The 27,669-nt window shown below is 40.9% G+C and overlaps 1 protein-coding gene across 2 annotated transcripts in view; it reads right to left on the bottom strand.

The window, feature by feature from the left end:
• Positions 1-206: 206 nt before the first annotated feature.
• The window catches only part of TNKS (tankyrase), a 144,550-nt gene continuing 117,087 nt past the window's right edge, over positions 207-27,669 (bottom strand). Inside the window, exons 13-27 of one of the 2 annotated variants that reach the window (XM_075500536.1) lie at positions 25,432-25,511; positions 24,255-24,400; positions 23,064-23,229; positions 20,160-20,379; positions 19,776-19,885; positions 16,988-17,176; positions 15,383-15,656; positions 14,606-14,688; positions 11,959-12,079; positions 11,231-11,328; positions 9,755-9,829; positions 8,431-8,536; positions 7,399-7,585; positions 6,467-6,623; positions 207-4,604 (exon numbers count right to left, since the gene is read on the bottom strand). In XM_075500536.1, coding sequence (XP_075356651.1) covers positions 4,518-4,604; positions 6,467-6,623; positions 7,399-7,585; positions 8,431-8,536; positions 9,755-9,829; positions 11,231-11,328; positions 11,959-12,079; positions 14,606-14,688; positions 15,383-15,656; positions 16,988-17,176; positions 19,776-19,885; positions 20,160-20,379; positions 23,064-23,229; positions 24,255-24,400; positions 25,432-25,511 — 2,099 coding nt within the window. In that variant the 3' untranslated portion in view covers positions 207-4,517. The remainder of the gene's footprint in view (positions 4,605-6,466; positions 6,624-7,398; positions 7,586-8,430; positions 8,537-9,754; positions 9,830-11,230; positions 11,329-11,958; positions 12,080-14,605; positions 14,689-15,382; positions 15,657-16,987; positions 17,177-19,775; positions 19,886-20,159; positions 20,380-23,063; positions 23,230-24,254; positions 24,401-25,431; positions 25,512-27,669) is intronic. The other variant, XM_075500537.1, reaches the window with a different exon arrangement.

The raw sequence follows: 27,669 nt of genomic DNA, 5'->3' as shown, positions 1-27,669 counted from the left end.
CTGACAGACATATGTGTTAGTGTAATGGGAAATACATCTGTTTCTCATGTTTCCTACTGATTCCTGGGCTCATTCACCTTGCTTCTGAAGTTTTAATATGCATACGCTGTCCCCTGATCCCCTAGGTTTCACATCTACTATGTGTTCAGATAGGTGGGGACACTGCCACTCCATCTCTGCACACGTGTCCTGCTGCTCTCTGGTGCTGACTGTCCCAAAGCCACCACCTCTGATCATCAGTGGATTCAAGGCTATGGAGGTGCACAAGCTACTCGCTACCCGAGGCTAGAATTGAATCTGTACTTTCCTGTCTTCCCCAGGAGGGCTGCAGCATAGCCTAAAATGACTGAAGCATGCATTAGATGCATCTCCTTTTAGATTTCTGAGCTAGATTTTCTGTGGCAAAGCAGCATGGAAAGGGAGAAATCCCACTAAAAATAAATTCACACATTTCCTGACCTTCAGCTTCTGAGAACGATTAGCAATGTTCAAACTAATCTGTTTTGTGGTGGGAGCCTTCCTTTCACCCATCTTTTGAAAAAATCTGTTCTGGGTAATTTCTGTTAGCAGTCCCATACGGAAATTCTAGGTAGCGCATGTACTGTGCAGGAGCTCCAGCCTCACTGCAGGGACACAGGAGTCTTCTGAGAAGATTTGCCACTGTCTTAAGTAGTTCCCGCAGGCCACGCAGCGGCACAACATGTTAGCATCCCTCAGCACTTCATGCATTCAAGGGGAGCAGACATCTCCTCTAACCTACAACAAACAGTAAGGACCAGCTGGTTTCCAGAGCCAAGGAAACACCCTTCTCCAGAAGGTACTCCGTCCCATACACCACATGCCTTTTCCGTGTCTGCTGCCCACCAAAGCCAGCAATGCAGAACATTTTGCAGGGCTTTCTTTTTGCTTCAGTGTAGAATTTTGTTTTGGGGTACTCCCGTTATCAACAAGCAAAGTATAAAAGTTTGCAGGCAAAATAAATTCCTGCTGCATAATGCAGTGGGATTCAATCGCATCACATGCAAACATTCAAAACAGAGGTTAGAAAAACACATTGCTCATTCCTTGGACTACAGACCAATAGTGACTGCAAAATGCTGGATGTAGTACAAGAGGTTTGTAACAGTCTCCGTGGAGCTGGGATCAAAACAGGTTGGCAGATAAAAATAAGGATGAGAAAATACACCTTATTAAGGTACTGTACTCTCTGCTTTTAATCCTACCAGAAGTTTTGTTGACATTCAGATTGCAATGTCACTCTGCACCAGCTACCTAATTCATCTGTCTCATGGAAACAATTTCAGCAACAGAGAGCAGAACCCTCCCTTCTTTGCTATGTGGTGAAGTTTCTTTCTGTTTTGCCTTTTAAGGTCCTGTTGCAAACTACACAGACATTTCAAAATGCTGCCTCAGAGGGACATGGACAAAAATCAACAGGCCTGAAAGACAACTGTCCCTTTCCCCAGCAGACATCATGTTCTGTCCCAGAGGAAATAGCTCTTTCTGGAGCCAGTGAGGGTGCCCAGGCTCCCAAGCTTATGAGATAGCTTAGTTCAGCGTGTTCTTGCATCCTCAGTTCCTACCGTGCCTCCACTGGTGACCCAATGCTGCAAATGAGCATCCCATTATCAGGGGACTGCCCTTCTCAGGAAGTCGAAAATCTTCATTTCTCAGGAGGCAGCAGCTGCCTGGTTATGGGGGCGTGCTATTTTTAAGGTCCCATCCTCTAGAATTAGGAGGCACCAAGTTAACCCCTTCAGCTAAAGCAGCAGCATCTGTACCGTAACAACCTGCCAACTGCAGCTCTACCACCAAAACCACAACCAGCTTTTTCATGGGTAACTTTGACATTGACAGGCAGATCCTCACTTTGTTTTAAACTGTAAGAGGAGCTACAAGAACATACGCCAGGAGAGGAGGATGCTACTCCTGCACAGGTTTCTATGACACACAGACACATCATCAGGCCTGGGTATTCCTCTGTGTCTGGCCACAAAGGGATATGAGATTATGTTATTACAAGACAAAAAACACTGCAAATGATTTCCTCACACAGCACCTTTACTCTGCACAGAACATCAGATACGTTAACACTGGCAGTTCAAAGATACTGGACAGTATTTTTATCCTCTAGAAGTTCAAGGCTGCAGAAGAAATCCAGACTAGCCATTAGTTCAATCAGCACACAGGAAACAACAAGCAAGAACAGAATCTGGTGCGGGCTTGGTGGGGTTTTTGTTTTTAGGTTTGTTCTTGTTTTTGAAAGATGTAAAGCTTTTAACTTCCACACCCACATTAACCATTTTGCTCACCTAAGCAGCACAACTGTTTTACCATTTAAAACTATGTCTAATTGGGGATGCTGATCAACACTCACTCTCACCACTATCTGAAACCCTAGTGTAGATAGGCACATCCCCCCACTCCATTATTAACTAAGTTAAAAACAAACCCCAAACTTAAATGATGAACACACAGCTTCAAAGCCTAGTGGTGATCTTTGCAATCCTAACACTATTAAACAAGTAGCCAAAATACAAGCACCCAATTTTATCAATGAAATTTGATTAAAAGGACAACTAGGCTAGAGCCTGGCTTGGACTTCGAAGCTACATATTTAATCAGGTCACAAAATGAAGCGAGAACCATATATCCACTGCCAGGTCAAGAAAAATAAAACCCAAAGTTCAAGATCTGTTGGAGTATTGCTCTAAGGTTTTCTTTAGAGATAATCAAACAGATGATGTGCAGGTAGCCAGATTGCATCAAATGACTGATTTTATAGTGGGTGAAGTTCCTCTGTCAGGATAACTTGCTTCAACATTAATGTCTTAATGTTAAAAATGAAAATTTTGTGTCTTAACACTGAAAGTGAAAAGCTCTTCAGGTTTAAGTTTGTTTTATCCAAACATGTCAGCAAAACCCCACTTGTGGGGAGCACATATATTTTTGTAAACTAAAAGCACACTATTCTGTTGTTTCATTGCTTTATTGCAGGGGATAAAACCTGAATGCATGAACTGGATCATCAGATACTAAATAGTGCTGGTTGATAGGGAAATGTACAGCATGTTGTGTTCAAGGAACATTTTTTCTCCAGTCGTTACATGCTCAACACTGAAGCACATCTCCTGGATTTGGCTGTTAAAAAAATTAACACGGCTCGATTTTCAACCTTCTCTGAAGTTGTAAAAACACCACAAAAAAGAAATCGGTTTCTACTTTTGTTAAATGCATATCCTCCATGAGGGGGACTTTTGAAGTTGTTTGATGCTGTGCTATGCAATGCTTAAAAATAACTTTCTCCTACCCAGTGAAATAAACCTGGGAACTTGCAGGGAAGGGGATTAGAGTGAATAAATCCTAGCTTTGTTCTCTGGTATACCTGCAAACAAATCCACTTGCCAACTGATGTTTTAAAAGTTCGTTCTCATCAAAATGTAAAATCAATATTTTAAAAAATTATTATTTTTGTAAATCCCTTAAGCTCTTCAACTGTGATGTCACACACAAAGATGTGACATGAAACTGCTATAATACTCTCCCCTACCAGTTTGAAACCCATTTACTGGGTCTCATATTACAGAGGGACATGAACCAGATATGCCCTCGTGTATGCAATCTTCTGACTTTTCACCTGCTATCTCCCAGCAAAACCATACGCCACTGTAACTGGAGAACACTTCACAAACTGCATGTACTTAATAGGAGCCTTATAAAACGTTCTTTTAGAGATGCCAGCAGATGGCATTGACCTGCTTCATGAAGTTCTTCCAAGCAAAAGAGCTGGTTTTACCCTTGCAAACACTTCCTAGGGCTTCCCCCAGAAAACTCAGACAAAGAGTGAACTGACACAATTTGTTTCCACTCTAAAGTTGCACTCACTCATATTATCGTTTGCTCAGAGGTGTGCAAAAACCCCCCTATATTGAAGAACTGGACCTAGCCCCTTCTCAGATGAAATTCATATTGCATTGTTAATGATTTTAGTCAAATTGACTTTGTGCAAAATATCTTTAAGAAGGTTCTGGCTCAACTTCAGAATACAAAAGGAAAATAAATAGTTGATTAGGATCTCTTGAAAACATAAAATGAATGGTGTATGCTGAAAAGAAAATTATGGGCTTAATGCAATTTATCAGCAAATAAAATAACTAGAATAGTAGTGTCTGAAATTTTAACATGTGAGATGGCATTGATAAAGATTTCTGTTTGCACAATAATGTTCCCAAAGTCTAGATCAAAACAACATTATTTTACACATGGTAACTGCAGAGACTAGGAGCCTGAGATATGTTATTAAAAGGCAGTCCCTTGTAAACTTTCCTCAAAAGGAACAGTAGCAGTTGAGTATGCAGGAGTTACTCATATCGTATTCATCAAGACACCAATGCTTTATAAAAGACATACAGCTTATTTCCAGGTTGTTAAGGATTTTATATGATACTGATTTTCTGAAACACGTATCCATCCAGTCCAAGATTGAAGTCACATCCTTCTTCACTGCTCTGTAGCTACTAGGTCTTTTGCTCTGCTGCTGTTGCTGTCTGTGAGGGAGCTTCTGGTTTCACAATCTGGTATGTAATGAGATATTCTGGGTATGCCTGAAAGTTAAGTCAAGAAAAAAACCAAGACAACAACATTGCTTTATGCAAGGGTATGCTCAGCAAGTTCACATTTTGGATTTCACTAAACAGTGATCAAGAAGGACAGTGCAGGAATCCGCTCTATGTTTGCAGAGTGCAAAAGAAAAAAGCAGATTTCAAACCTAGTCAGCACTAAGTGGGAATTTTTCAATATAGTTAACACCTTCGTTAATACAATCCTAGAAAAACATGTTTCTTCTATGCAGACACTGCTAGAAAATGTGTGTGCAACAGGAATTCACAATCTGAGTTACTCTCCTTGTTAGCTAATCCTACAGATCAGTGCCGGTAAGTTATTAAAAAAAATCTCAGGTGACGAACGTAGTCTGACCCTAAAATGCTCACTGACTTGCCACGTGACCTGCAAATGGCTTTACTGGCAGTAAAATACTTGGCACATTCAAAGCATGTAACCCAGGTGTCTGTCCAGCGTTTCCTCAGGACAGCTGGTAGGAGGTCCAGTCCCAGAACAAAGCTAACGTTGCTGGAGGGCAGGGTCCCATTCAGAGGAACCTAGACAGATGAGAGGAGACTGGGCCAACAAGACCCTTATGAAATCCAGCAAGGGCAAATGCACCTGGGATGAACTAATTCCTTATAACATTGCAGGACGGGAAGCAGCCCTGCTGAAAGGTCCTGGGGGCCTTTGGGTGACAGCTAACTACAGCAGAATCAACAGCGTGTCCTGGCAGTAATAAAGGCTATCAGCATCCTGTGGTACATCAACAGCAGTGTAGCCAGTCAACTGAGTGTAGCGATGATTGCCATTTATTCAGCACTCACTAGACCACATCTAGACAACTGCATACAACTTGTGGGCCCTCCAGTACAAGAAAAATGACAACAAGCTGGAGCTAAGTTCAGCGAAGGACCAATAAGATAGTCATGGGGAGAGAGCACAGCATAAACAAGAGGCGGCTGAGAGAGATGGGCTCGTTCAGTTCAGAAAAGGGAAGGCTTTGTGGGACCTCATAGCAATCTTCCATCACGTATGGAAGGCTACCGAGAAAACAGAGCCAGATTCTCTCCCGAGCCGCACAGCAGGAGAATGAGATTAATAAAACAGGGGAGGTTCCTATTGGATACAAAGAACCTATTTCTTTGCTCTGAGAGTAATTAAACAAAGGAACAAGCTGCTGTGAGAGGCTGTGAAACACCATTCTCCGAGGCCTTCAAGACCTGCCTGGTCCACGAAAGCCCTCAGCAATCTGGTCTGAATTCAGCACAAACAAGAGGCTGGCCTAGGTGACCTCCCCAAAGTTCCTTCCAACCTGAATTTATTATATAATCTTGGAGCCATCCGGAGTGGTAAGCAAACCACTTTTCTAGACTAAGGGTCTGGCTGAGTTATTCAGATTAAAAATCACCTCCTGAAGATTGTTGTGGTACTTCAGCAGCCATTTAAGGGTAGTCTCGGGCAGACAGGGACACTGTCACTGCTGGGAATCTACAGGTAAAAAGTCCAGAATACTCATTATCTACAAGAGCCCCAGAAATGCACATGTTCTTGTTACTGCAGTAATGCCAGTGAAATGCAATGGGAGAACCAGTGCCTCCTGAGAGAAACTACAACTCTTAACAGACTCTACCAGTGCTGCACAGGGGGAATTATGCAATTCTGCATGATGTAAATCAGGGCGGCTCAGTGGAAAGGAGTAGCATCTGCTGGCTTGATACAGTTCACTGTTTATTTCCACATTAAATGAAAAAAATCTTATCAACCAGGTTATCACAGCACACCTGGTATGGAAACCAGTCACATCCCTCTCCAGCTCTAAGCTCTGCCCTTCCATAAACCCAGTCCTTGCTAACCCACATACCTGTTCTCCTCTATAGATAACATATTCAGCGTATGCAAGTCCATTCACGCTTGGCCGGCCAATAACAGAATGGTGCCCTGGAGGGGCATGAGCCATTTTCATTGTGCTGAACTGAAGAAAGGATTTTCCAAGGGTCACTCTACAGAAGAGCATTTGTCTAAAAGGAAAAAAGAAAACATCATTTAAAAATATGTCTTACTAGGAGTTGTATTCTTCCAGAATGATTTCAGACATTTGAGTTTATTTTGTTACAATTAATTTCTCAAGGGTTTTTGGAGAAACACTTTTATAAACCAGTTCTAAGGCTGTATAAAACCTGTCACACACACACACACACACAAAATCTTTCTTGACATGCAGAAGGGAAAACACACACTTTGTTTAGCCCTCGCACGGAGGCCTGTTCTAGTTCATTTTATATAAAGCTGTTGAAAGAAGCTGAAACTCTCTCTGTGTTCCTACCAGCAGGGTATGGACAGGTCTCAAAGTGCAAAAAGCACATTGATCTACTCCAGTACAAAACAAAGTTGTGATTAAGTCCTGTTCAATACTTCCAAAATTATCTGATCCATAGTACAACACTGTACTGCTGACCACCACTTTGCACTGCAGTTTTGTTCTGAGAGTGCCTGGAGTTTAATTGCTATTTTCCTTTGACTTCATTTTCAAACTTGCTGTTTCAAACCTCTTTCCTGAGCCACAATTCACTTTGATTTATACTCACTGTATGCTTAGATGTAATTTTTGACCTTTCTGTGGGACTCGCTGCATTTATATCCTTTTTTTGTTCACCCTTGACAAATGGAAAGCTGCATTTCTCCTGCCATGACCAAGCTCAAGTGGCTATTCTTTCCCTTGAATTCACCCTGTGCCAGGATCGTAAAAACCAGGACAGCCAGAATTAGGTATAGGGAACTCTGCTGGACTCATACCTGTGGCAGATGTAACAGGACCTGTCTTTGTGTGTGGGACAGCCTGTTCCTCCCCCTATCCCATACACATACTGGTTGCTTTTTGAGGAGTTCTCAGCAAAGTAAATTCCAGCTCCAAACATTCCTCCAATGTATGCATGCCTTTCATCAAATCCTTTGTGAATGATAGCATTAATAAAAGGAGACCCTAGAACAGAATGACACGAAATGATGTGTTATCATACATACTTGTTAAGCTCTATAGTAATACAGGACTGTATGTCAAGAGGAGCTTGTCTGCCTCAAATAGACCATTAAATACCAGAAAGCATGCTCAGTCAGCTGGAAGGGGGTGATACCCAGCAGGATGCAGTGATGTGTGGGATTTATCGTTATATACCAAGATCCCACGTGTGACTCATATTTCTTACTCATTTCACAGATCTCATTAAATGGCTTTCCTCCCCACTCACATTTCAGTGCAATTTATCTTGTCATGCACACCTTCTCCAGCAGTGAGTACTGGTTAAGATGGGGCCAGATGTCAGGACAATCATACCCAAAACCAATTTCCTACACAGAATCATAGAAGGATCTAGGGCAGGAGGACCCTCAGGCAACTGTCATTTGTAGGCACTTCTGGATGCTTCTAGAGAACATCTTGCTGAAACTCATGGCTGGTTTTGATTCCTTTCCCTGATGATTGCCTGAAGTGCCAGGGTATGCTTTTACTGTGTGCTGCTCCCCTCTTTTAGAAGATACTCTTTCTCAGCAATGTAACATCCTCCCAGCAGCTTTACTGGAAATGACTAAGATACGGCTTAGCAAAAAAACTTTTTTTTTCTTTTTTTAAAACTTATTTTTTTATCTAGCGTAGCTTTTCAGATTGCAGTAACCACACAGACTAACTCTACCACCCCCACACCCCTGCACTTCTAGTGTAGAAACACAATTACTGTACAGGATGGTGACACAGCAACGTTAACATTGCCTGTGGGTCCTTGTAAGCTTTTTTTAAAATACCAGTACATACAAATAGAATCACTTCCTTACCATGAAACAACATGCGTTCATTGTGATGATTATGATTCTCCTCCGAGACCTCCTTCTGTCTGTGACAGAATCTCTCCCGCAACTTCTTGTTCACGACCTTTTGAATCTGCAGTGGTACAACAGGTTCAACCATACTTGAATTGGAATTGAAATGGAATACAATTTCACAGAGCTTGCATAAATTCAACAGGGAAACTAAAAGTAAGACACATGAATGGTATAAAGAAATCCCATGGCTATTCTGCATGCAAGAGTGAAGTCCTTCAAACAAGTCGGCAGCACACGCTTACAGATGGTTAAAACTATCGTGAAATTGCAGCCTAAGTTCTCAGGTTTAAGGAAGACTTTCAGGCTTCTTCCCTCAGAGCTTGTAATACCACCAAGAACTACAAACTGTCTGAAACTCCTTCCCTCTCTGCTTTGACCTCTGTAAACAATCTGGGCTAGCTTTTTGAAGCTTGCTGTCTGATTTACGTCGAATTTTTATGAAAAGAAACAACTTCTGAGGAAAGAAATTAGGAGATGTGCTGTTATAATCTATCTTGAGATATCATTCCAGCCGTATGCTCTAATACCACTGTGGTTTCTGTGAAGGACTTCACCTTTGGTTGGGTGTAGGATGGAAGGAGAGTTTGCTTCAGGATGTATGATCTCCTGGGCCAAGCTGAAAAGGTTCTGCACAGGCTCACTTTTCAGAAATATACAGCAGGTGTTTGCTAGAACTCAGGAACTGAGTTCTGATTTCCTTTATTTCCTCCTCCCCAAAAAACAGAACCAGAAAGTGTACTTTCCCTCAGAAAGACAAGACTCCATTTTCTGATATGCCAGGGCTTGTAAAAGGTATTTTTCTAGTTGGCAGGGGCAAAGAAGGTGGTGGCAAGATCCAAAGTAGCATAGGGAGATAGAAACTTTCAATAAAAAGTCATGCTGATCCTTTCCCCCTCCCCCAAAAATCTCCTTTAAAAAGGCAAGAAAGGACTACACTGAGAAAAAAATCTGTGCTGCAAAGTCAAATCCAGAAGTTACAGATCTCTGAAATTAACTCAGGCTGTGAAACAGAAGTCAGGCTCTTCACCACTTCTGTCTTCAATATCAGTTCTTCAGACTCCTTTAAGAGCACAAGTGGATACTTCTCCCTCATTCCATGTGCAGAGCACATGATCAGTCTCATTTTAGCATTTAGCACTTGCTTTAACTCTGCTCCTGAATATTATTTCAACAAAGAACTTTAAATATAAAAGGGTGATCCATTAAACCAATTCTGCCTGCTTGCATAAGTACCAACTTATTTTACCACACAGAATTAAGAGGTTTTGAAACTTACCCTGATGACATTGTACCTGTTGAAGATTCCACCAGCATTTCCACCATCCCGATGCTCCCGGATTGTACTTTGCATCTACACAAATGAACACAGCTGAATGTTCAGCACACAAAGCTTGCTAGCAAGGCAAAGTGTTCATGCAGTATCTCAGTATATCACTGGTAACTACAGACAATCTCTATTGAAAATTAAAAGGTGTAAAAAAAAAAAAAAAACCCACCAACCAGAAAAACCACAATTCAGTTTTAGACTGAGGTACACCCTTATTTCTCAGGCATCCAATGCACTATGCTGTTCCACAATAGCGAAGTTAGATGATGCAATTATCTAATCTTGTAATAAAAATCTACATAGGAAAAAGGACAATAGTGGCACTTGCTATCAAAATTATACACAACTAGAAAACCTGCTTTAGATTAGAAAAAAGTATTTGAAAATGAATATACAAAAAGATAATTTTTCAATTAATAACAAATGTGTTTAATGAGTATAGTTTGTATTTCTTAGTGATAGGAAAATGCTTGCACTGTAAATTCTCCTATGTCATTAGCAGCCCCTGAGAATTCCAACAGTTTCATCTTGTCTTTTCCAGAGGTATTTATAGCTACAGCAACAACATTCAGTAACAGCTCAAATAAATATCCCAATTTACTACAGCAGACAAGTGACCCTTTCTGTCAGAAAAGTTTATACAGAAGATCTGCACAAACTCCAGTTTACAGAGTTACCAGTCAAAAATATTCCAGGCTAAGCTGGCAGCAATCCTGAGTATCTAGACTTTCAAAAAGACTCCAAACACTTTTGTGCTACAGGGTAGGAACACTACACAAATAGCAAAGCACAGTAAAATGGAGTTTCTTCCAAACACAACTCTTCAGAAAGTCTCTTTTCTGTTATGATTTTTCTTTCAAAATGGTATCTGCTTGTAGTTTACTTAAATAAAAGAGCATGTGTGTGGGAGGCAAAATTACAGTCAACTCTCAATTATCCAAGAGCTGTTTATCTGGGTTACAGATTAACTAAGCCACTGAGACAAGAGAAAACACGCTGGTTCACATACAGAAACAGCCTGAGCACAGAGAATGCCTACAGAGAATGCAAGGCCTTGATCCCTTGGTCTTCACTCACAGACTTTGATTTTCACAGGTCCACCGGTCTCCGGAAAGCTGTGGAAACCCTTGCTATGAGATGACATCCAAAACACAACAACGAAAAGGCAAAATTGGGATAACACTAAGTGACCAAACAGACCACTTACTAAAAAAAATTGGCAAGACACAGCAAAATAATTTCCATCATTGCTCTATATAAAAAGGCAAATGAAGAGCCCTAAACTTCATGTCAGATCTATGCAATTCATACACCAAAGCATATTTTATCACTTTCAGCAAGTGTTGCATGCTTTAGCTCTGAGAGGTTATAAGTGAAAAGAGAAATACACTGCCACTGGAGCACTAAGAAAGGTACTTGCAATACCTCCTCTTCTACGGACTGATACTCCTTATCGTCAGGAGCAAGGTCAAGGAGAATGGTCCCCTGACTCACGCAGTGGAAAGTCAAATAAGGATTGGTGCCTGCAAAGAGAAGGAATTAAGGGAATAAAAATCAACAGGAGAAAACAATACCAGCTTTATTTGTATCCATCATCATCGTTACTCCTCTTAAATAACCCCAGTACAGCAGGAAATGCAAAATAAACACAAGGCAGAAGCATAACCTTGAAAAGATAAAGTGCTTTCGTTAGCAGCAGAGGCTTTAAAAGAGAGAAGGAAAATGCATGTGGGACATAACTGCATTTTATTGTTTCCACTTTCAAGAGAAGCATCTGAGAAGTGTGGGGCAGCAAAAAACTCCATCAGGTCCACGCTTCAGGATACAACTGGCCTGTGGGTAGGTATATAGGGCAAATCAATCCAAAAGCTCCCACCTGGGTGAAACAAAGTCCCTGGAAATGGGCACAGCCTCTACGGCTGCCTCAGGGGTGTCCATTCTCTGGAAGGACAAGTGATCACTCAGTCCTGTATCTCCTCAATGACTTCTTTACCTGTCACAGCCCACCCAGCCACCAGGTCTGCCAGCAAGTACATTTTCCAGACATCCAGATTCTTTCAAGTCCTGGTGACAATGCCTCACTTACAGAAGGTGACTTTTGGGAGCCTGTTGTATGCTACACTTAGACTAATCAGTAAAAGTGTCATATTTACCTTGCTGCCCTCCTAGAAGTCTCTCCACACCTTTTATTAATTTGTGGCGGTGTCCATACGCATTGATCCCAATTTCTTTAAGCTCCTCATGCCCCATGTCTGCCAACACATCCAGGGTTATCTGGAAAGGTGAAAGACCATAAAAATCACTTGCCAAACCTGGCCTGATTCCCAAAGCTGAAGACCCATCAGTTCAGAAAATGGAATGTATTCATGGTGCAACCAAGAGAGTGTATCTATTTTATGTTTTGCTGCACTTCTAATTGCTGCCACCTTCTGGCAAGCCTCTTCCTATCACAGGACCACACCCAGCTGCTACAGCCTGAAGCTGTGCAAAACTTTTACTTCTCTTACAGCAATTAAGAAAAGCTGGTTCGCACAGGAGGTTCTCAAAAACATTTTTACTTATCTAGAAGGAGGATGCATGGAAATGCTGGGACAAATCTGGGGATATTTTTGAAGCATTCCAAGTTTCACATTGTTGTGCAATTTATTATTTTCACTACACAAACAGAAATTAATATTCTATAAGCTGACTAATAAATGTTAAGTGTGTTTTACATCAACATTATTATGGTGTGTGTTATTTGTGTGTATATATCCATGTGTGGCACTTGTATGTGTATCAAACCAGTGGACCAGCTATGCTAAGTCATGCTCAACTATTCCACTATTTTTGGAGATAATTAACATTGTGAGGACACATACAACTATTCATTTGGTTGCAATATATGAATACATCTACAATCATCTGACAAGGTTTTAAATTTCAAGGTCACAGAGATTATTGGTGGAAGCAGAAAGGTAATAAACATGATGACAAATAAACATTTTTTTAAAAGAACAGGAGATAAAGGCTAAATAAAGTACACATTTTTATTACTATAAAGCAATTGTGCCCAGAGGTGATTCTGTGAAAAAACAGAAAGATTTCATCTGGAGGAGATAATTACACAAAATCTACTTCCAAATTTACACATTAAACTAGAATGGGAAGCTCAGCAAATAATGGGAAACCATACAACTTGATTCAAAAGAAGCTGTATTGTTAGCACAACTGGGCTTGCAGGTATGGACTCTGTCCACTACAAATTGAATATCATTAATTCAAAAGAAAGCAGCTCAAGCAAGGAATTGATAGCTACACTGAACATCTGTCCAATTGAGGGCAAAACAACCCTATTGGGATTGCTGTGGAAAAGCCACTGAAGACATTCATCACATGCAGCGGAACAATAAAAAAATACATAAGAAACCCAGATATTAGAAAGCATCAGGAGGAGGCTAGAGCCAAGGTGAAAAAGTGCACATGAAGGTACTGCAGTGCTTGGAAAAAGCAGCTTAAAACACTAAGCTTAAGGAAGATGAGCTTGTTTTCACTAGAAAGAAACTTACAAGAGGAGCTAAACAGTTTCAAAATGATGAATGAAAATAGTGAATCCGATTTGCATTATTAAATCTTATTAGCAGGGGAAGATCTTAAGAACAGGTTAGCAGTTGAGGAAGCAGAAGTAGAACAAAACCAGCATGATAACAGGAAGGTGTGAAAAATAATAAGAAAAAAGAAATGTGATTAGAACATAGGTTGGTTTAAGGTTGGTTTGCTTCTTAATAGAAGCATTTCCAAATTAAAGAAAAGAGCTTATGCTTCATATACAAGGAGGGAAAAAAGATTATATGGCATTTTAACTTTAGGGAGATACCTCCTGTAACGTTTCACTGAAACAGTTGGAACTTTTTCTGTAAGCAACACATTACATTTCAAACATTTGTTTCCTGACCCCTCATAAAAGATTAGCAGCAGAGGCCTGGGGAAAAAAATAACCATCAAATCCAGTCTCTTGCACTTGTACCTTTCACTTCCACCACTGTGTCCATCTTGCTCATGCGAACAAATAATCTATTTAACTGTAACGTTAAATTTAAGAAACGGTACATAAGAAGAGCCTACAAATACATTAGAGGTACTTCTGCTCTAAAAAGTAACGTAAGCTTGAGAAACTGTCACATTAGTTGTATTCTTTTCATATATTGTGAATTATTGATAAAACCGCAGGTTTTTTCCCCATCTCTCAATTCTATTTGAAACTTGTTAGCCCTGCAAAACCCAGTTAATGCTATAGTCCTAACCTATTAGGAAACTAGTAGTTTCTGCATTATTTAGTGCGACTGTGCCCTGGTAAACTAGGTTTTTGTTTCAGCTTATAGTCAAACTGGAGGGTTTCCTAGATCTAACCAAAGTGTCACACGCAGCATTACAGGTGGCAAAAGGCTTGTCTGGATATCAAGACTGCTGAAAGACAAGTGCAGGTGACATTCCAACCTAACTTGGTTATAGCCATCATGTTCAAAGTTCACAAGGTCCAATGTAACTCTCAGAATACAAGCCAAATTGGCAGTGATGATGTATGTATAAGGAAGTGAAAGACACTGGATACCTGAATCAAATAACAAAAGAAATTTTCACAGATCTCTCAACTTCACCATAAAGTATCTGGCAACTCATTTGCCGTTTTCTTGGACATACTTGTTTTTCTGTAGATGTGAAGTTGGGGTTTTTCGTTTCCAATTAGAGAATTAAAATGGCACTTAAAGTTATTAGATTAGTCTGTCTTTTAAACATGCAAAGGTGAGGCTTGCCACTTACCTGTTCTGTCTCAAAGATGTCCCGAAGGTGTTCAAGACCCAGGCTTTTTAGGAACTGAGTAATGTTCATGTCAAGGCCAGAAACTGTAAGAGAAGAAACAAGTCATTATATCCTATGCACCTGAATTAAAAAAACCAAAAACCCAAACCCAAACCACCAAACAAAAACACTTAAAAAATATCAAGCAATACCACTGATACTCTCAAAATTCCAAACTCTGGTTCTTTTTACAATCAATTTGTCTATGTCTATAATAAACAATCCACTTCCACTGTGTGAAAGCTCAGTGCAAAGCTCATCACTGTTCCCTCCTCAGGATCAGCTGTTAAAAAGCACAAATGATCTGTGGCAAATACAGGCTCGTATTGCAAAGAGAAGGAAAGGAAGGGTGGGTGTCTTTTTGCTATGTAATCACCTAGATGCTGGCATAAAGCATGCATTCCAGATACTAATCAAAGGGTTTAAAAAGCCTTAGCAAAATCCCCCAGCCATCCTCATCATAATTCCTTCATCAAAATAATTCTCATTGGATTTTCTGTATAAAATCAACAACGAACATCTGGGCACCTAATCAGATCTGCCTTTGTAGTCAGACCTAATCACTGATAGCAAACATAGATGAACAGCCAACAATGCTCCTATCAGAGCACATGAAAACAGAGCAAGCATCAGACACTTCAAAACATAGATAACAGTTCAAGCTGTACAGTATTTTCTGGCTAGTCAGAAATGCTTTTCAGATAAAGCAAGGCCTATTGTGATACTAAGCTACTGTACTTCTGGCAACGTAAACTTGTCCAGCAGCAAATGCACCTTCTCCTTCCTTCCTTTCAGTTCCTGCTGCTCCATCACCAGCATTTGATGCCCCTCCGACGGCTAGTTCTGCCAGTGGCCCAGTGAGGTTATCTATACTGCTGGCAGCGGAGAGGCAGGACGGTGTAGATGCTGGTGAGATCAGGGAGGCACTAACAACAGTAGCTTGAGGCTTAAAGCATGTAGGCAAAGCTTCTGGAGGCATTGCATCTATCAGCAAGGCTCGGATATCATCAGCCTGAAAAACAGAAAGAACATTCAACATGAGTTTCTATTATCACAAGTCACTGATCTCTGGAAACAATTTTTCTTTGCATTTGTTTTAATTGATTGCTCTGTTCCCCCATTCAAAAGAAAACTGCCAACTTTTGTAACACAGGAATTCATGGTTGCAAGAACATTCTGATTCACTGCTCAGACATAAGTGAACCAGGTTCTCCCCATTTCTAAAGGTAAGTAAGAAGGTACATCTAACTTCCTTTCTGGCAGAATGACTTTCTAGGTGTTAAAGCCAGGAAAAGCAATGCAGCAGCTTTATCTGAAATCCTTCACAACCTAGGCCAGGCAATGCCACCTTGTAATTTCTCTGTCAGGCTCAACTTCTGGTGAAGCATTTTGCACTGGATCAAGGTTTCAATGGAAAGACTACCACTGCCTTTGCTATAATCACATCTTATAGTCTTATAATAGAAAAAAAGACAGGAGCTACAGGAGAAGTATGAACTTAGCTAACAATTGGATTTAGCCTTTGTTGACTAAATTAAGAAGGACCCTCATCTTCAAGAATTTCCTCCTTGCCTGTTCTTGTAGAACATGATTAAGACATCCTTATTTTCCCCCAGAGAAATCAAATAGTTTCCATATCCCTCATCACAAAGCAAGTTTTCTAGAGCTCAGATTATTCTGGAGGATATTTCTTGAACTTTCCATAAATCAATCAATGGCCTTAAAAGATACTTGCACTATAACCAGACATGGCATCCAATTTGGTTGCATTCCATCAAAACTGGTTAACCTGGGACATACATGTTTATTAGGCTTTTCTAACCAGCCACCACTAACAAGAAAGCTTCTGGATGCCAGTTTTAGAAAAAGTTTGATAGCCACCTGCAAATATTAGAATGTTGTTTTGGAGTTAGACAAAAAAGAACTGAAGTAATATGCAGGCACTGAGCATCATCATCTTCTAAATGATCCCATTCCTCTAAAGGCCCATCGATTTTCCCCCCTAGGTTCAAAGAAATAATCACCAACAGTACACAGATTGACCATCATTGGGGATGTTTCAGAGAGGTTTATTTCTGGCAATGAGGAGATTGATCCCAGGAATAAATCCTTAAGCAGAAGCAAACCTTAAATCACAAGCCACATTAAGATCTCAGCCAAAGGAAAAAGCCTGGACCCACAGGTAAAAAGTCACAAACAGGCACCCTGGAGATGCTCTTCTCCCTCTACCTCAACACGGCGAAAGTTGAGGACCACTGATGCTACGAAGCCATAGAAAGCCATTTAAAATGCAGAGCAAATCCTCCAGAGCAGCCTGTGGCTGGCACGCTAACATGAACTTACTGTTGCCAGGTCTAGTGGTGTCTGACCCTCTTGATTCTTCATGGTTGGATCTGCTCCATGAGCTAACAGCAGAGCACAGAGCTGTGTCCTTCCTTTTTGTGCAGCTTCATGCAATGGTGTGAACGCCCATTTATCTGTTGCATTTACGCATGTATTGTATTTGATCAACAGTGCTGCTATATCCACATGCTGGAAAACACAAGAACATCTTAATCAACGTGACACTGGTAAAACATGTATTTCCTTTTTTGTGCTGGAGGTAACAGTGCTTAGAGACCCCTGTAATTTCTCTTTCCTTTAAATCACTTCTCTGCCTCCTGTGTCTATGTAGCAGCACACCTCTTCAGGTACCACTTTATACTGCAGCTCCACGGTCCTATGTATCTGTGCACTACCAGATCATCCACCGGCACATGTATAATTGGGATTAGGCACAGAATTGTATTTGTGCCAAATCACCCCAAGTACACATAGCATGAAGTTTGTCTCAGCTGCAGGAGCAGACATGATACTTGATCCAGCATAAAACTGACAAGAGTTAACTGTCAAAATATTTGTAGACAAATTTGAACTGGCAACACAGATTTACAGGGCTGCAACATTTGTGATACAATACTAGAAGCTCTAAAGATCAATGTGTTGTACTGCTGAGCCACCACTTAAATGTCTGTAACACAGAAGTCTTTGTCGTACTTTATTTCTTTCTTGCAATTTCTTCCAAGACTTTGAACCCATCTGGGGCAGCACAAATTTGTTCTTTCTCCAATCATATTTTATGAGAGAACTGTAACTGATAAAATGCATTATGAGTGTCATAAGGGACAACTGTTTTACATGGGCTATAAAAGTAGCGATCTTATAACCCCACGCTTCCATGAATATCCCATCCTTGAAGTCTCCCCAGCTAAAATAAGAGAACAGAAAACTGGCAAATAAAATTTTTGGCTGCCTCTGACCAGTAAAATTACTTGTGCAATACAGCTAAGAAATAAAAAAGCAGGTAGTCAAAATGAGTAGGTAGGAGCATGAAACACTGAAAATGTAAGCAGAAGCGCAAAGACTTGCCAATGGATTTCATTTTTCCTCTCAATGGCAATTAAGTGACTCTCAGCAGCTCTCGTAAAAGGGCTTGCTCTCTGAATAAGCGTGGTTTGAAAAGATTGCCAACCTTATTTTTCCTCTCTGCCAAACTTTTAAAGCAATTGCTGTTCCTGTGACTCTTCTGCCACATGAAACCCTACTGAAGGACATGTAGCATGAAGTGCTGGGTGGGAGAACTGAAGACACTTTGTGAGGAAAAGGTTGAGCCTGTGAAACCTGCCAGCTATGAACTTGTGAAACCAGTACTCATCTGCTCTCTACCTCCCATCACAGAGATCTGAATGGGCTGACAGATCAGAGAGAAGTGTGGGCCACTACAGGCAAGGTATACAGCAATTCTTAACTAAATAAGCTGATGGAAAAGCACCAAACACTGCCTCATTAACTTTTCCTAGAGAAAGTGAGGCAACCAAATTAGATTGGTATTATGATTTTTAGAAGTGATCATCAGCTTGAACCAATCTCTAACATTTCCCTGTGCCAGTAAGAAATGTTTTGCCTTCACATAAAATGTGTGTTTTCATTTCCCGTGCTTGAAAAGAAAGAACGCAATCTTTGCAACAGAACGTATCTCTAGATCTAAGCAACATCCTGGGAATGTAATGCTTATGGCAGATGCTGATGAACCATATTGCTTGGTATTAGGACCCAGTATCATAAAGAATTCTGTGTTGCATTTCTAAACCTTCAGCAGGATTTAGAGCTTTTTGCTCTTTAGGACACTGGGATCCCAGACTGACTTAGAGAACCAATGCAAATGACGCAGGCTGAGTTTCATTGATAGGCTCTACTTAAAAACAAGGAGAACACTGTACTACTTTTGGCTGTCAAATGAAAGCAATCGTGGTTCTGTTACAATCATCTCTCCCAGATTTTGCTCTTCTTGTGCCAGGGCCAGGTAGTAACAGACAAAGCATACCATGAGACCATCAAAACCACTACTTTTCTTGAGCCTCATGTCCTCTGTCTGACCGTAAGCACACTGCTAGGAGCTTCTCAAGCACTGTCTCTGTACAATTATTTGCAAGAGATTTCCTTCTCATCTCATCCACAATTAACAGCTGCTTATAAGCAACCTATCAGGCATCTGTGCAAGTGGTATGCACACAGATGCTTCCTCCTATATGGAGGAAGGAGGGCCTGCCTCATCCAAAATGGTTTGAATCAGCCACTGCACCCCCACTGCAGTAGACAGCTTGCCCCAAGAGGACACCCATACTGCAAACCCAGTAGCCCTTCAACACTTTAGTTTTAGCAGTAGCTCCCCACCAGAGACCAGCTGTAACAGACCTCCACTTCCTTGACATCACCTAGACACGATTCTCTGGTATTGTTCTCTTCCTTGCATCCAAGTCTTTCAACAACTTGAGGTTTTCTCTGTTTCAACAGTCACCCCAGATTTAACACTGTTCAATGCTGTGCATCTGCTTGCCTGCATAAAAGCTATGTTCTAGTGATCTTTCCAAACTGCAGCCTTTAACTGCTACAGCACACCTGAATCTGTGTCTTATTTAGATCTGTAGGACTGCAAACAGGACTCACAACAGCAACTTAGCCCAATAAGTATTTCATGCCATCAAAACCTCAACGATGTTCACAGCAAGTCAGCTGCAAAATAAATGGCTTTGGATATGACTTCAAGGAGTTCCTTGTTGGGTCTACTCATGGCAAGAGTGCCTGCACCTACCCCATAGGATGCTGCATTGTGTAGGGGGATTAATCCGCCTTTGTCCTGGGCATTAACATCAGCACCATGCTCAAGAAGGTATTCAGCTACTTCCAAATTGTTGTAACCAGCTGTAGAAAAGGCACAGGAAAAGAAATCGGCTATTAGGAGAGCTAAACTGAAGAAAAATTATTAGACAGAAAAGCTAAAGCAATTTTTTGACTGCAAAAGCTCCTCTTTCCTAGTAACTGTATTACGTCCTGCAATACAGCTGCCATAGTTAACAACTCTTTGTACAGGGCAATCCTCTGTGAAACTCTTACTATACCAGTCTTGGGTTTGGTGATTAACTTCTGTAGCCCTATCATAAATATACAAGCCTTCAAAACCTGGCGAGTCACCCACCTGCAAGATGTAGTGGTGTTGAATTTCTTCCCTGGGTGTCTCTGCAATTGATATTTTCTTGAGTACATAGCTTCTGCACTCGTGCCAGGCACCCCTTCTTGGCAGCATCTAGCAAGGCAGCGTCTCCTCGCAGTAAGTCCTGGATATCTGTGTCTCCTTCTTTCACCAAATCTAGAGGAGTGTTCCCATCTCGATTCTTTTTTGTTGGATCAGCTCCATGCTGCAAAGAGCAAAGGGGAATGCTACTGTCACAACCGTGAGCCGTGGAGTGCACATAAGTTCGTCACTACTTTGTAGCACAAGATAGGAGGCGGGGGATTTTGCTGCCCTGCCATCATGAAGTAACAACTGTATAGATTAGCAGGCATGTGAGATTAAATCCAGGAGGCTGAGGCCTAAAGCACTAGTCTGCAACATAGCTGGGTGAATCTCAACTCCACAGGCAAGAATGGCAGCCTTCTGGGAGAGCTGCCACTGCTCTACCTGCAAGTGCAGTAGGTTCAGGAACATATCCTGCATATAGCTATATACTACTGCCACAGCAGGTGCTAAAGAAAGGCCAACTGCAAATAGCTTGCTCGCCAGTCCTTCCCTTCTCCTGCAAACTGGCTGGCAGAGGTGTTTCCTCAGCATACCTTTCCGAGCTAGTGAAGCCAGGCCCTGAGTTTCACTAAATGCCACCCTGCTATTGTTTCAGAAGGGAACTAGAAAAATACTCATTTCTACACTTTCCAATAGGTAACAGCACCATCTTAAGCAGTTTACAGGTCCTGGAAAGCAGTGAAGAAAACATTTTGGTGGGGAAGTGGATTTGGATGACTGCTGGGGTATACTTGTGCTGGTAAAACATGCAGATCAGCCAGCGATAAGAACACAGTACTGGAGCATAGGACGAGGAGGGGAACATACATCTACATACAGCATATGGTGTGAGTCATGTCCACATACAATTTTGTGGGAGGACAGCTCCATCCCTGTTCACTTTCAGCAGCAGCAGGAAAAAAACAAAGATAGATAAGGCAGAGGCAGCTGCTGGCACTATAGTTCTCTGGCTGGCTTCTTCAGAATAATCAAACAGTGGTCCAACCCCTGCCAGCAAGTCTACCTTGCCACTTCTCACTGGGGATGCTGGCAAAGCTGTGTTAGTGAGAGCCACAGGGAATGAACTGGGGATGGGGAGAGAAGAAAGAATTAACCGCCTTGTATTCGGAAGCAGTATAGCAATGCTCAGGGTGTAAAGGGTAAACAGCAAGGGACAGAGTATTGATTACACAGAACCAGTTCTACATCTGTGGTGCTTTTGGGAAGAGAGCATTCTTTGCACAAAGCCTTTTAAATGGCAATGGCCTCTTCAAGACCTTAGATCCCTTAATTTAAAACTCATCAAAATTGGAACTATTCAAATACTCTCCAGAATAAATATCTAAATGAAGAGGCAGTGTCTTCTGAGACTCATTCAAAGAATCATAGAAAAAAATGATGGTGGTAATTCTAAAGAAAAGTGATGAAAGAAGAAAGTCTCTCCAAAACGTCTGTACATTTTTGTTTCTTTCTTCAAGCAGACCAGGACAGAAAGAACGCAAGTCAGGAGGAGTCAAGCTCAACATCCACGGCTCAGCAGAACTGACAGCACTGCCAGCTGGCATGAGACACAGCAGGACAAGCCCTGAGCAAACTGCAGCGTGAGCACATATCCGCGGACACCCAGAGCCTTTACAAAACTGTGTCACCTTAAAGGCATATTTAGCTCTTGTGCAAGAGTGATTTCACAAAGAAAGATTTCAGCACTTTTCTATGTCCTGTCATACATCCATTCAGGGTCCTTTGAACACAAAAAATAGCTACATTCCCAGTGGAATGATCAGAAAACTCCAGAGACCTCCGGTGTCTATAAAGTAACGCTATGCTTGAGAGATTATGAGTGCTCCTATAGCCTGAGCTTACATCTGTATTCAGGTGTTACTACCAGGGCCATCATCGTGCTTACTCCACAGACATCTCCGAATATCTTCTAGTTTCTACTGTAGATGTGTTTCAAACTGATGTGCTACCCCCTCTGAATGCTTTTTTGGTAATCAAGTGAAATAATTAATTGAGACAGGATGGAAATAGCAGGGCTTTGCAGTAGCAAATGAAAAGAGAAGTGGATGGGGAAGAGCCTCATCATTTTAAGACCATGCATATTCTGACGTACTCCTATTTTAAATGCTGTGCTTCAGAGGGACATGAAGTAGGCAATGCTAAAACAGGAAATAGGATTGGCAAGAAATTCTACTCTAGCACCCTCTTTTACCCTCCCACGGCAGGATATGACCTTATGTTAAGAAGCCTCTCAAACTCATGTTTCTCACTGGAAACATGCTGGCATTACCTCATGCTTTTTATAGGTTCTTCCACTAATTATAATGAATATTTATTCCACAGTATATTAATATGCATTTCCTCCAGGAGCTTGACAAATCATACATTAACGTAACAGTTTTAAATTTCTCACATGCCAGACATCATTTAGGACCACCTTCAGTTATTGCTCAGTAACACACTCTTGCGTAAGTATTTACAAAGGTTTACTTAACTGCAGTAACTGTTCTAGAAAGGGATGAATAGCATAAGGTGGGGTTTTGTATTTTTACACAAATTCAGCTGCTTTTTCCAGTTTGAGACTCTTGTCCTACTTGCCTAATAGTATTAATACACGTACTGGAACAAGTAACTGTACTGATGATTCTTTGTAAGTCAACTGACATTACACAAGAAACCATCTCACAATTGTAAGATGAAAATAGATTCAAAGATACCATGAAGAACTCACTGAATACAATTAACTTTGCAGTAATTAATTAACCTTCAGCAAAAATAAACATATACACATTTAAAGACACATCTGAGAACTCCAGCACTTACTTTTAAAAGCAGCTTGCAGATTTCATATTTTCCTTTTGCTGCTGCTTCATGTAGAGGAGTGAATTTCCACAGGTCTGCCACGTTGACAGAAGCACCATGCCTCACTAAGAGTTCAGCCACTTCATAGTGTCCATAAGAACAGGCATTGTGCAGGGGTACTAAGCCACTAATCAAAGAGAAAGTATTAATAGCTCCAGAAAATAAAATCCAATATGCAATCATGCAAAGTTCCAGTAGATAAAACTCCCACTTCCACCAGACATTACTGATATCTTTCAGTCTTTCCAATTTTCATGGCTTTAGTTCCCTGCTATTAAAACATCAATCGAAGCTTCATTATCCTCCTTCAGTTCTCATCCACGAGACTTTTAAATACTTAGCAAGCACCAATGTTACTACTTTCACAAGGAAGTAACTTCAATGCTGTTAACAACAGCCAAAAACCTAAATTGCAAGAATCACTGATGTTCTAACTTTGGATATTTGAGTGTAAATTTCAGAAAAGGTGTAACACTATACAATGGGTTTGAAGTACGGTTATTAGTAAGCACTGCACACCTGATAGATACAGAAAGATACCCAAACACTTCTTTCAGGATGAGCCTGAAAATTGAGTATTGGAAATGTTTTAGCATTGGAAATGAATTATCCCCCACCCTGAACCAATATATTGGAGTGAAAGATCAAACATAATCATGCTACTCTACATGATTTCTTTGCAAATAATGCAAAAACCTGTAAATAGTTTGTATCATTTCACTGAATATTAACTGAATAACTAACTTAATAATAAAAGCTAACTAAGAGAATTAGAAAAATGACCAGAGATAACCCTGTTTTTTTTACCCCATGCAATTCAAAACTAATTTTAGATCACCTGAAATAACTTAAAGGCTGCTTTTAAGCACAACAAAGTCTCCAAAATGGGCAAAAGGGGAAGAGAAGGAGCATGTATTACAGTGCCAGATATGTACTTGACAACAGCTTTGCCAGAAAGCGAAGTATGCCTTAATGGTATATAAATCTCTGTACAGTGATGTCAGGAACAACGCAGAACAAGAAGAAAGAAAAGAGAAAAATTTTCAAGAGAAAAACATGATGGTTACTGAAATCCAAAGCAAAAGAAATAGAAGGGGGTAGAGGTCTCACACTAATAGAAAACAGCAGAGCATATCATGGAATGAAATGTACCCTTTATCTTTGGCATGCACATCTGCCCCATGGTGCAACAGATACTCCACCACTGATACACGGTTATATCCTGCAGCAAAGTGCAGTGGTGTTGAATGACGGCCTTCCAAATCTCTACAATTCACATTCTGAGGGCTGCAAAGTTGCTGCAAAGACAAAAGAAGAAACCAAAATCTAGTACAGAACTAAAACAAACAAATAAAAAACCCAACAAACCAAAACCCAATCAAATAAACAAACAAAACCAAAAGAAAAACCCCGAACTACCACTCCCAAACCAAAATTTGATCCATTTATTATTATATACAAATTTTTAGAAGTTAGGTTTCAGGAAATTTATTCCCACTTAGGTAAAGTTAAAAAAATAGCTGCCCTAAATTTATGGCTGAAAGTACTTCTATAACAAACAAGACTTAAATGATGGAAGCAGTATGAAGATGTTCCTAATGTGTTAGAAAGGGTGAGCCCCTAAATCATCAAGCACCAGGTTCAAGGCCATGTAACTTTCTCCAGATATGTTACTATTTCCAGCTTGCGTTGTCTTCAGAAATTTAGAAATATTGAGCTTGGCAGTCAAAGGAGCTGCTGGTGCACAAAACTGCTACTGTTTGAATATTAATATGTATGATGTTGAAGTTCAAGGTGAGAACGCATGCAGAACAGTCTATCTGCAGGCTGTTTTGCCCACAGACCAAGTATGAAAGACACGATCAAATCTTCCTGTGATGATGGGACTCCATGGCCTGACCCTTCACCTTCAGATTAAGGATGGCTTAAAATGTGAGGTCTGATATCTGTTAACACTTTTGTTTGCTTGCCTTCTGATTGAATCATGCACCTGAGGCTTGTTTCTACCAAACTGTGATTCTGAGGATCACAGGGTCCACCACTTCAAAGAATTACAGCCACATCTGCAACATTGCATCTGAGTCCATTGACGACATGACTGTGTGAAGGACTGGGAAAATGAACAACCAAACACTCACGAGAAACACCTCAGCACATCTTAATGCACTACTTTCTAGAGAAAAAAAAAAAAAAGGAAGAGATTTGCCTTCCCATTTTTTATGATTTACCATCCACTGGGCACTACTTCCACAAGTCTTGTAGCAGAGGCTTCCACAAGCCTTGCACAGCAATACAAAGTGGAAAATTAACATGAATTGCTCACACCTACCTTCACAGTTTCCAAGTCTCCAGCTTTGGATGCTTCTAACAACCGATAATCCACATCAGATGTGCGCACAGGTGTACTTTCTACATAGGGTAAAAGATGTTTTAGGATTACTTAGGATCATTAAGTTATATTAACTTGTCCTCAACATATTTTCCAAACTGGGGGGAGAAAAAAAGTCTGTTGTCATTTGTAAAAATGCAGCTGGAGTTGTGACGTTCAAATTCATATTGCCTAAACGGCTGAATAAGGAGCCTTAGTTTCAGTGTAAACCAATCAGATTTAGACTCTAGAGCTGACATTATTCTGCAAATGGAATTTCAATGCTTTGCTAATCCTATGTATGGTAAAAATGACCATGTCTGTATTTAAGAAATCTACATGCTCACTGGGACAGATTCAAAGTTTTGCTGAAGATCAAAAGCACCTTTCTCAACAATTTCAGCAAACTGCATGAGGCACCAGTGCACAGCCAGAGTTAAACGTGCTCAATTCAGCAGCTGCGTGACAGCCGTTGCACTCTGCACTTGTGATATGTCTCCTACTATGAAGCAGTGACAAGGGGATGGGATTTCTAAGATGGCCCTGGCCACATGGTGACTGCTTGCTTTATGACACTCCAGTTGTGTACTGCACTTCATAGCAACAATGAGATCTGTCCCTTCTTATAAACATGGGGTGGCTAAAAATGGAATCAGAAGAATGACATAGTGATTAAAGGGAGACCTTTGGAGAGATACCTTTTCCCCTCTTTAAGTGACTGTAAGACGGTGACAGGGTTTGGTTTCAAAACTCTTTTTTCCCCCACTTCTCATTAGAAATATGGCTGTGAGAAAGCAAGCATGTACTGAAGGAAGAGGAAGAAGTGGCTGGAAAGGAGCAGCAGATTAGCTGTCCCTAGAGCTCTTCAGCATTGCTCAAAAAGAAGCTGAAAAGGCAATCTTGATCACTTCATTTTTAATAGAAACTGCTTTCTACTGTAGAAGCTACTCCTCTCAAGCTCAAGGATTCATGGAATAGAAGTTTTGGCAGCACGTTGCCTGATCAGTGACAGAAATGACTGCCTCGTGCAAAACAAATGGGGCAAGGTAAACTTGGGGTTGCAATCCTCTGTAAGAATGCGGTAAGAAAGTCAGAGTGTTGTAACAGGCTAAACTCATTCTAGATGGGCATGCAACTCCATCAAAAAATACTTAAAAGACTTCTTTAAATGTAGAGAACTGGTATTATGTCCCGGGAGGAAACTGCAGAGACGTTGTGAGAAGGTAATTCTTACAGACTAACACAGTCTCTGCAGAATCTAGTCAGTTCCTGACTTCGCCATGTAATCTGTGACTATATCACAGGAGTGGAAAATGGGTAGAAAGGGATATTTGTTTTCTTAACTAGCTATCCTTACAGAAGAACATCAACTTATCTATTCACTTTGAGGTAGTATTTCCTATCGCAGCCCTATTTTCTCTTCTTGGTCAATGTTTTGTGGCCTTTTGCTACCTCCTTGCCTCCATACTCACTGCAGGAAGAGGAGGAAGAAGCGAGAAGCAACTCCTACAAGCTCCATAGGTGAAGAAATGCTCTCAGTTGAAGGAAAGGCTGCGAAAGCTCAGGGAAGAGGGATAGTGGGACCTTTAATACAGCCAAAGCTGCCAGCTCCTTTCCTCGAGCCTACTGCGATCCTCTGGAGCAGTTCCACTAGCAAACAGTTGGACTCGATCTTAAAGGTCTTCTCCAACCTAAATAATTCTATGATTCTATGATGCTAAGCGATTCAAACACATGCTGCAAGAGAAGGATGGCAGCAGGGGTTTGACACAAGTGTTAGTGATTGTGGGCAGAGCATAGTATGCATCAAACTCCTGTTGTTGGAGTGGGTTAAGATTTCAGCTCACACCTTCTTCATCTTATTTGCCTTCCCTTGCCCTCCCTCCCCAAGAGCACCACCATCTCAGCATCCTGAGGTAGGAAGAGAATAGGTGAGGCTAAGTCCTATACTGGATCCAAAGCTCCACTCCTTAGCAATTCTTTCTCTTTTCTCTGGACTCCTGTCCTTGTCTTCACAAGATAGCCAAGACCCTCACTTTGGTGAACATAAAAAAGGAAATCCATCAGAAACACAATCTAATTACTACAGGAAGGAGAAGTTTCAATTCCACTAGATTAGAATCCGAGTACCAAAAGGCTGCACTGAGCAAAGAAACAAAACAAATCTTACTCTTCAAGAAAACAAAACTAGCAGCATTT

This window comes from Mycteria americana, chromosome 4 (genome assembly GCF_035582795.1).
Source record: "Mycteria americana isolate JAX WOST 10 ecotype Jacksonville Zoo and Gardens chromosome 4, USCA_MyAme_1.0, whole genome shotgun sequence".
Classification (NCBI taxonomy): Eukaryota; Metazoa; Chordata; class Aves; order Ciconiiformes; family Ciconiidae; genus Mycteria; species Mycteria americana.
This window is presented reverse-complemented; position numbering and strand designations above follow the sequence as displayed.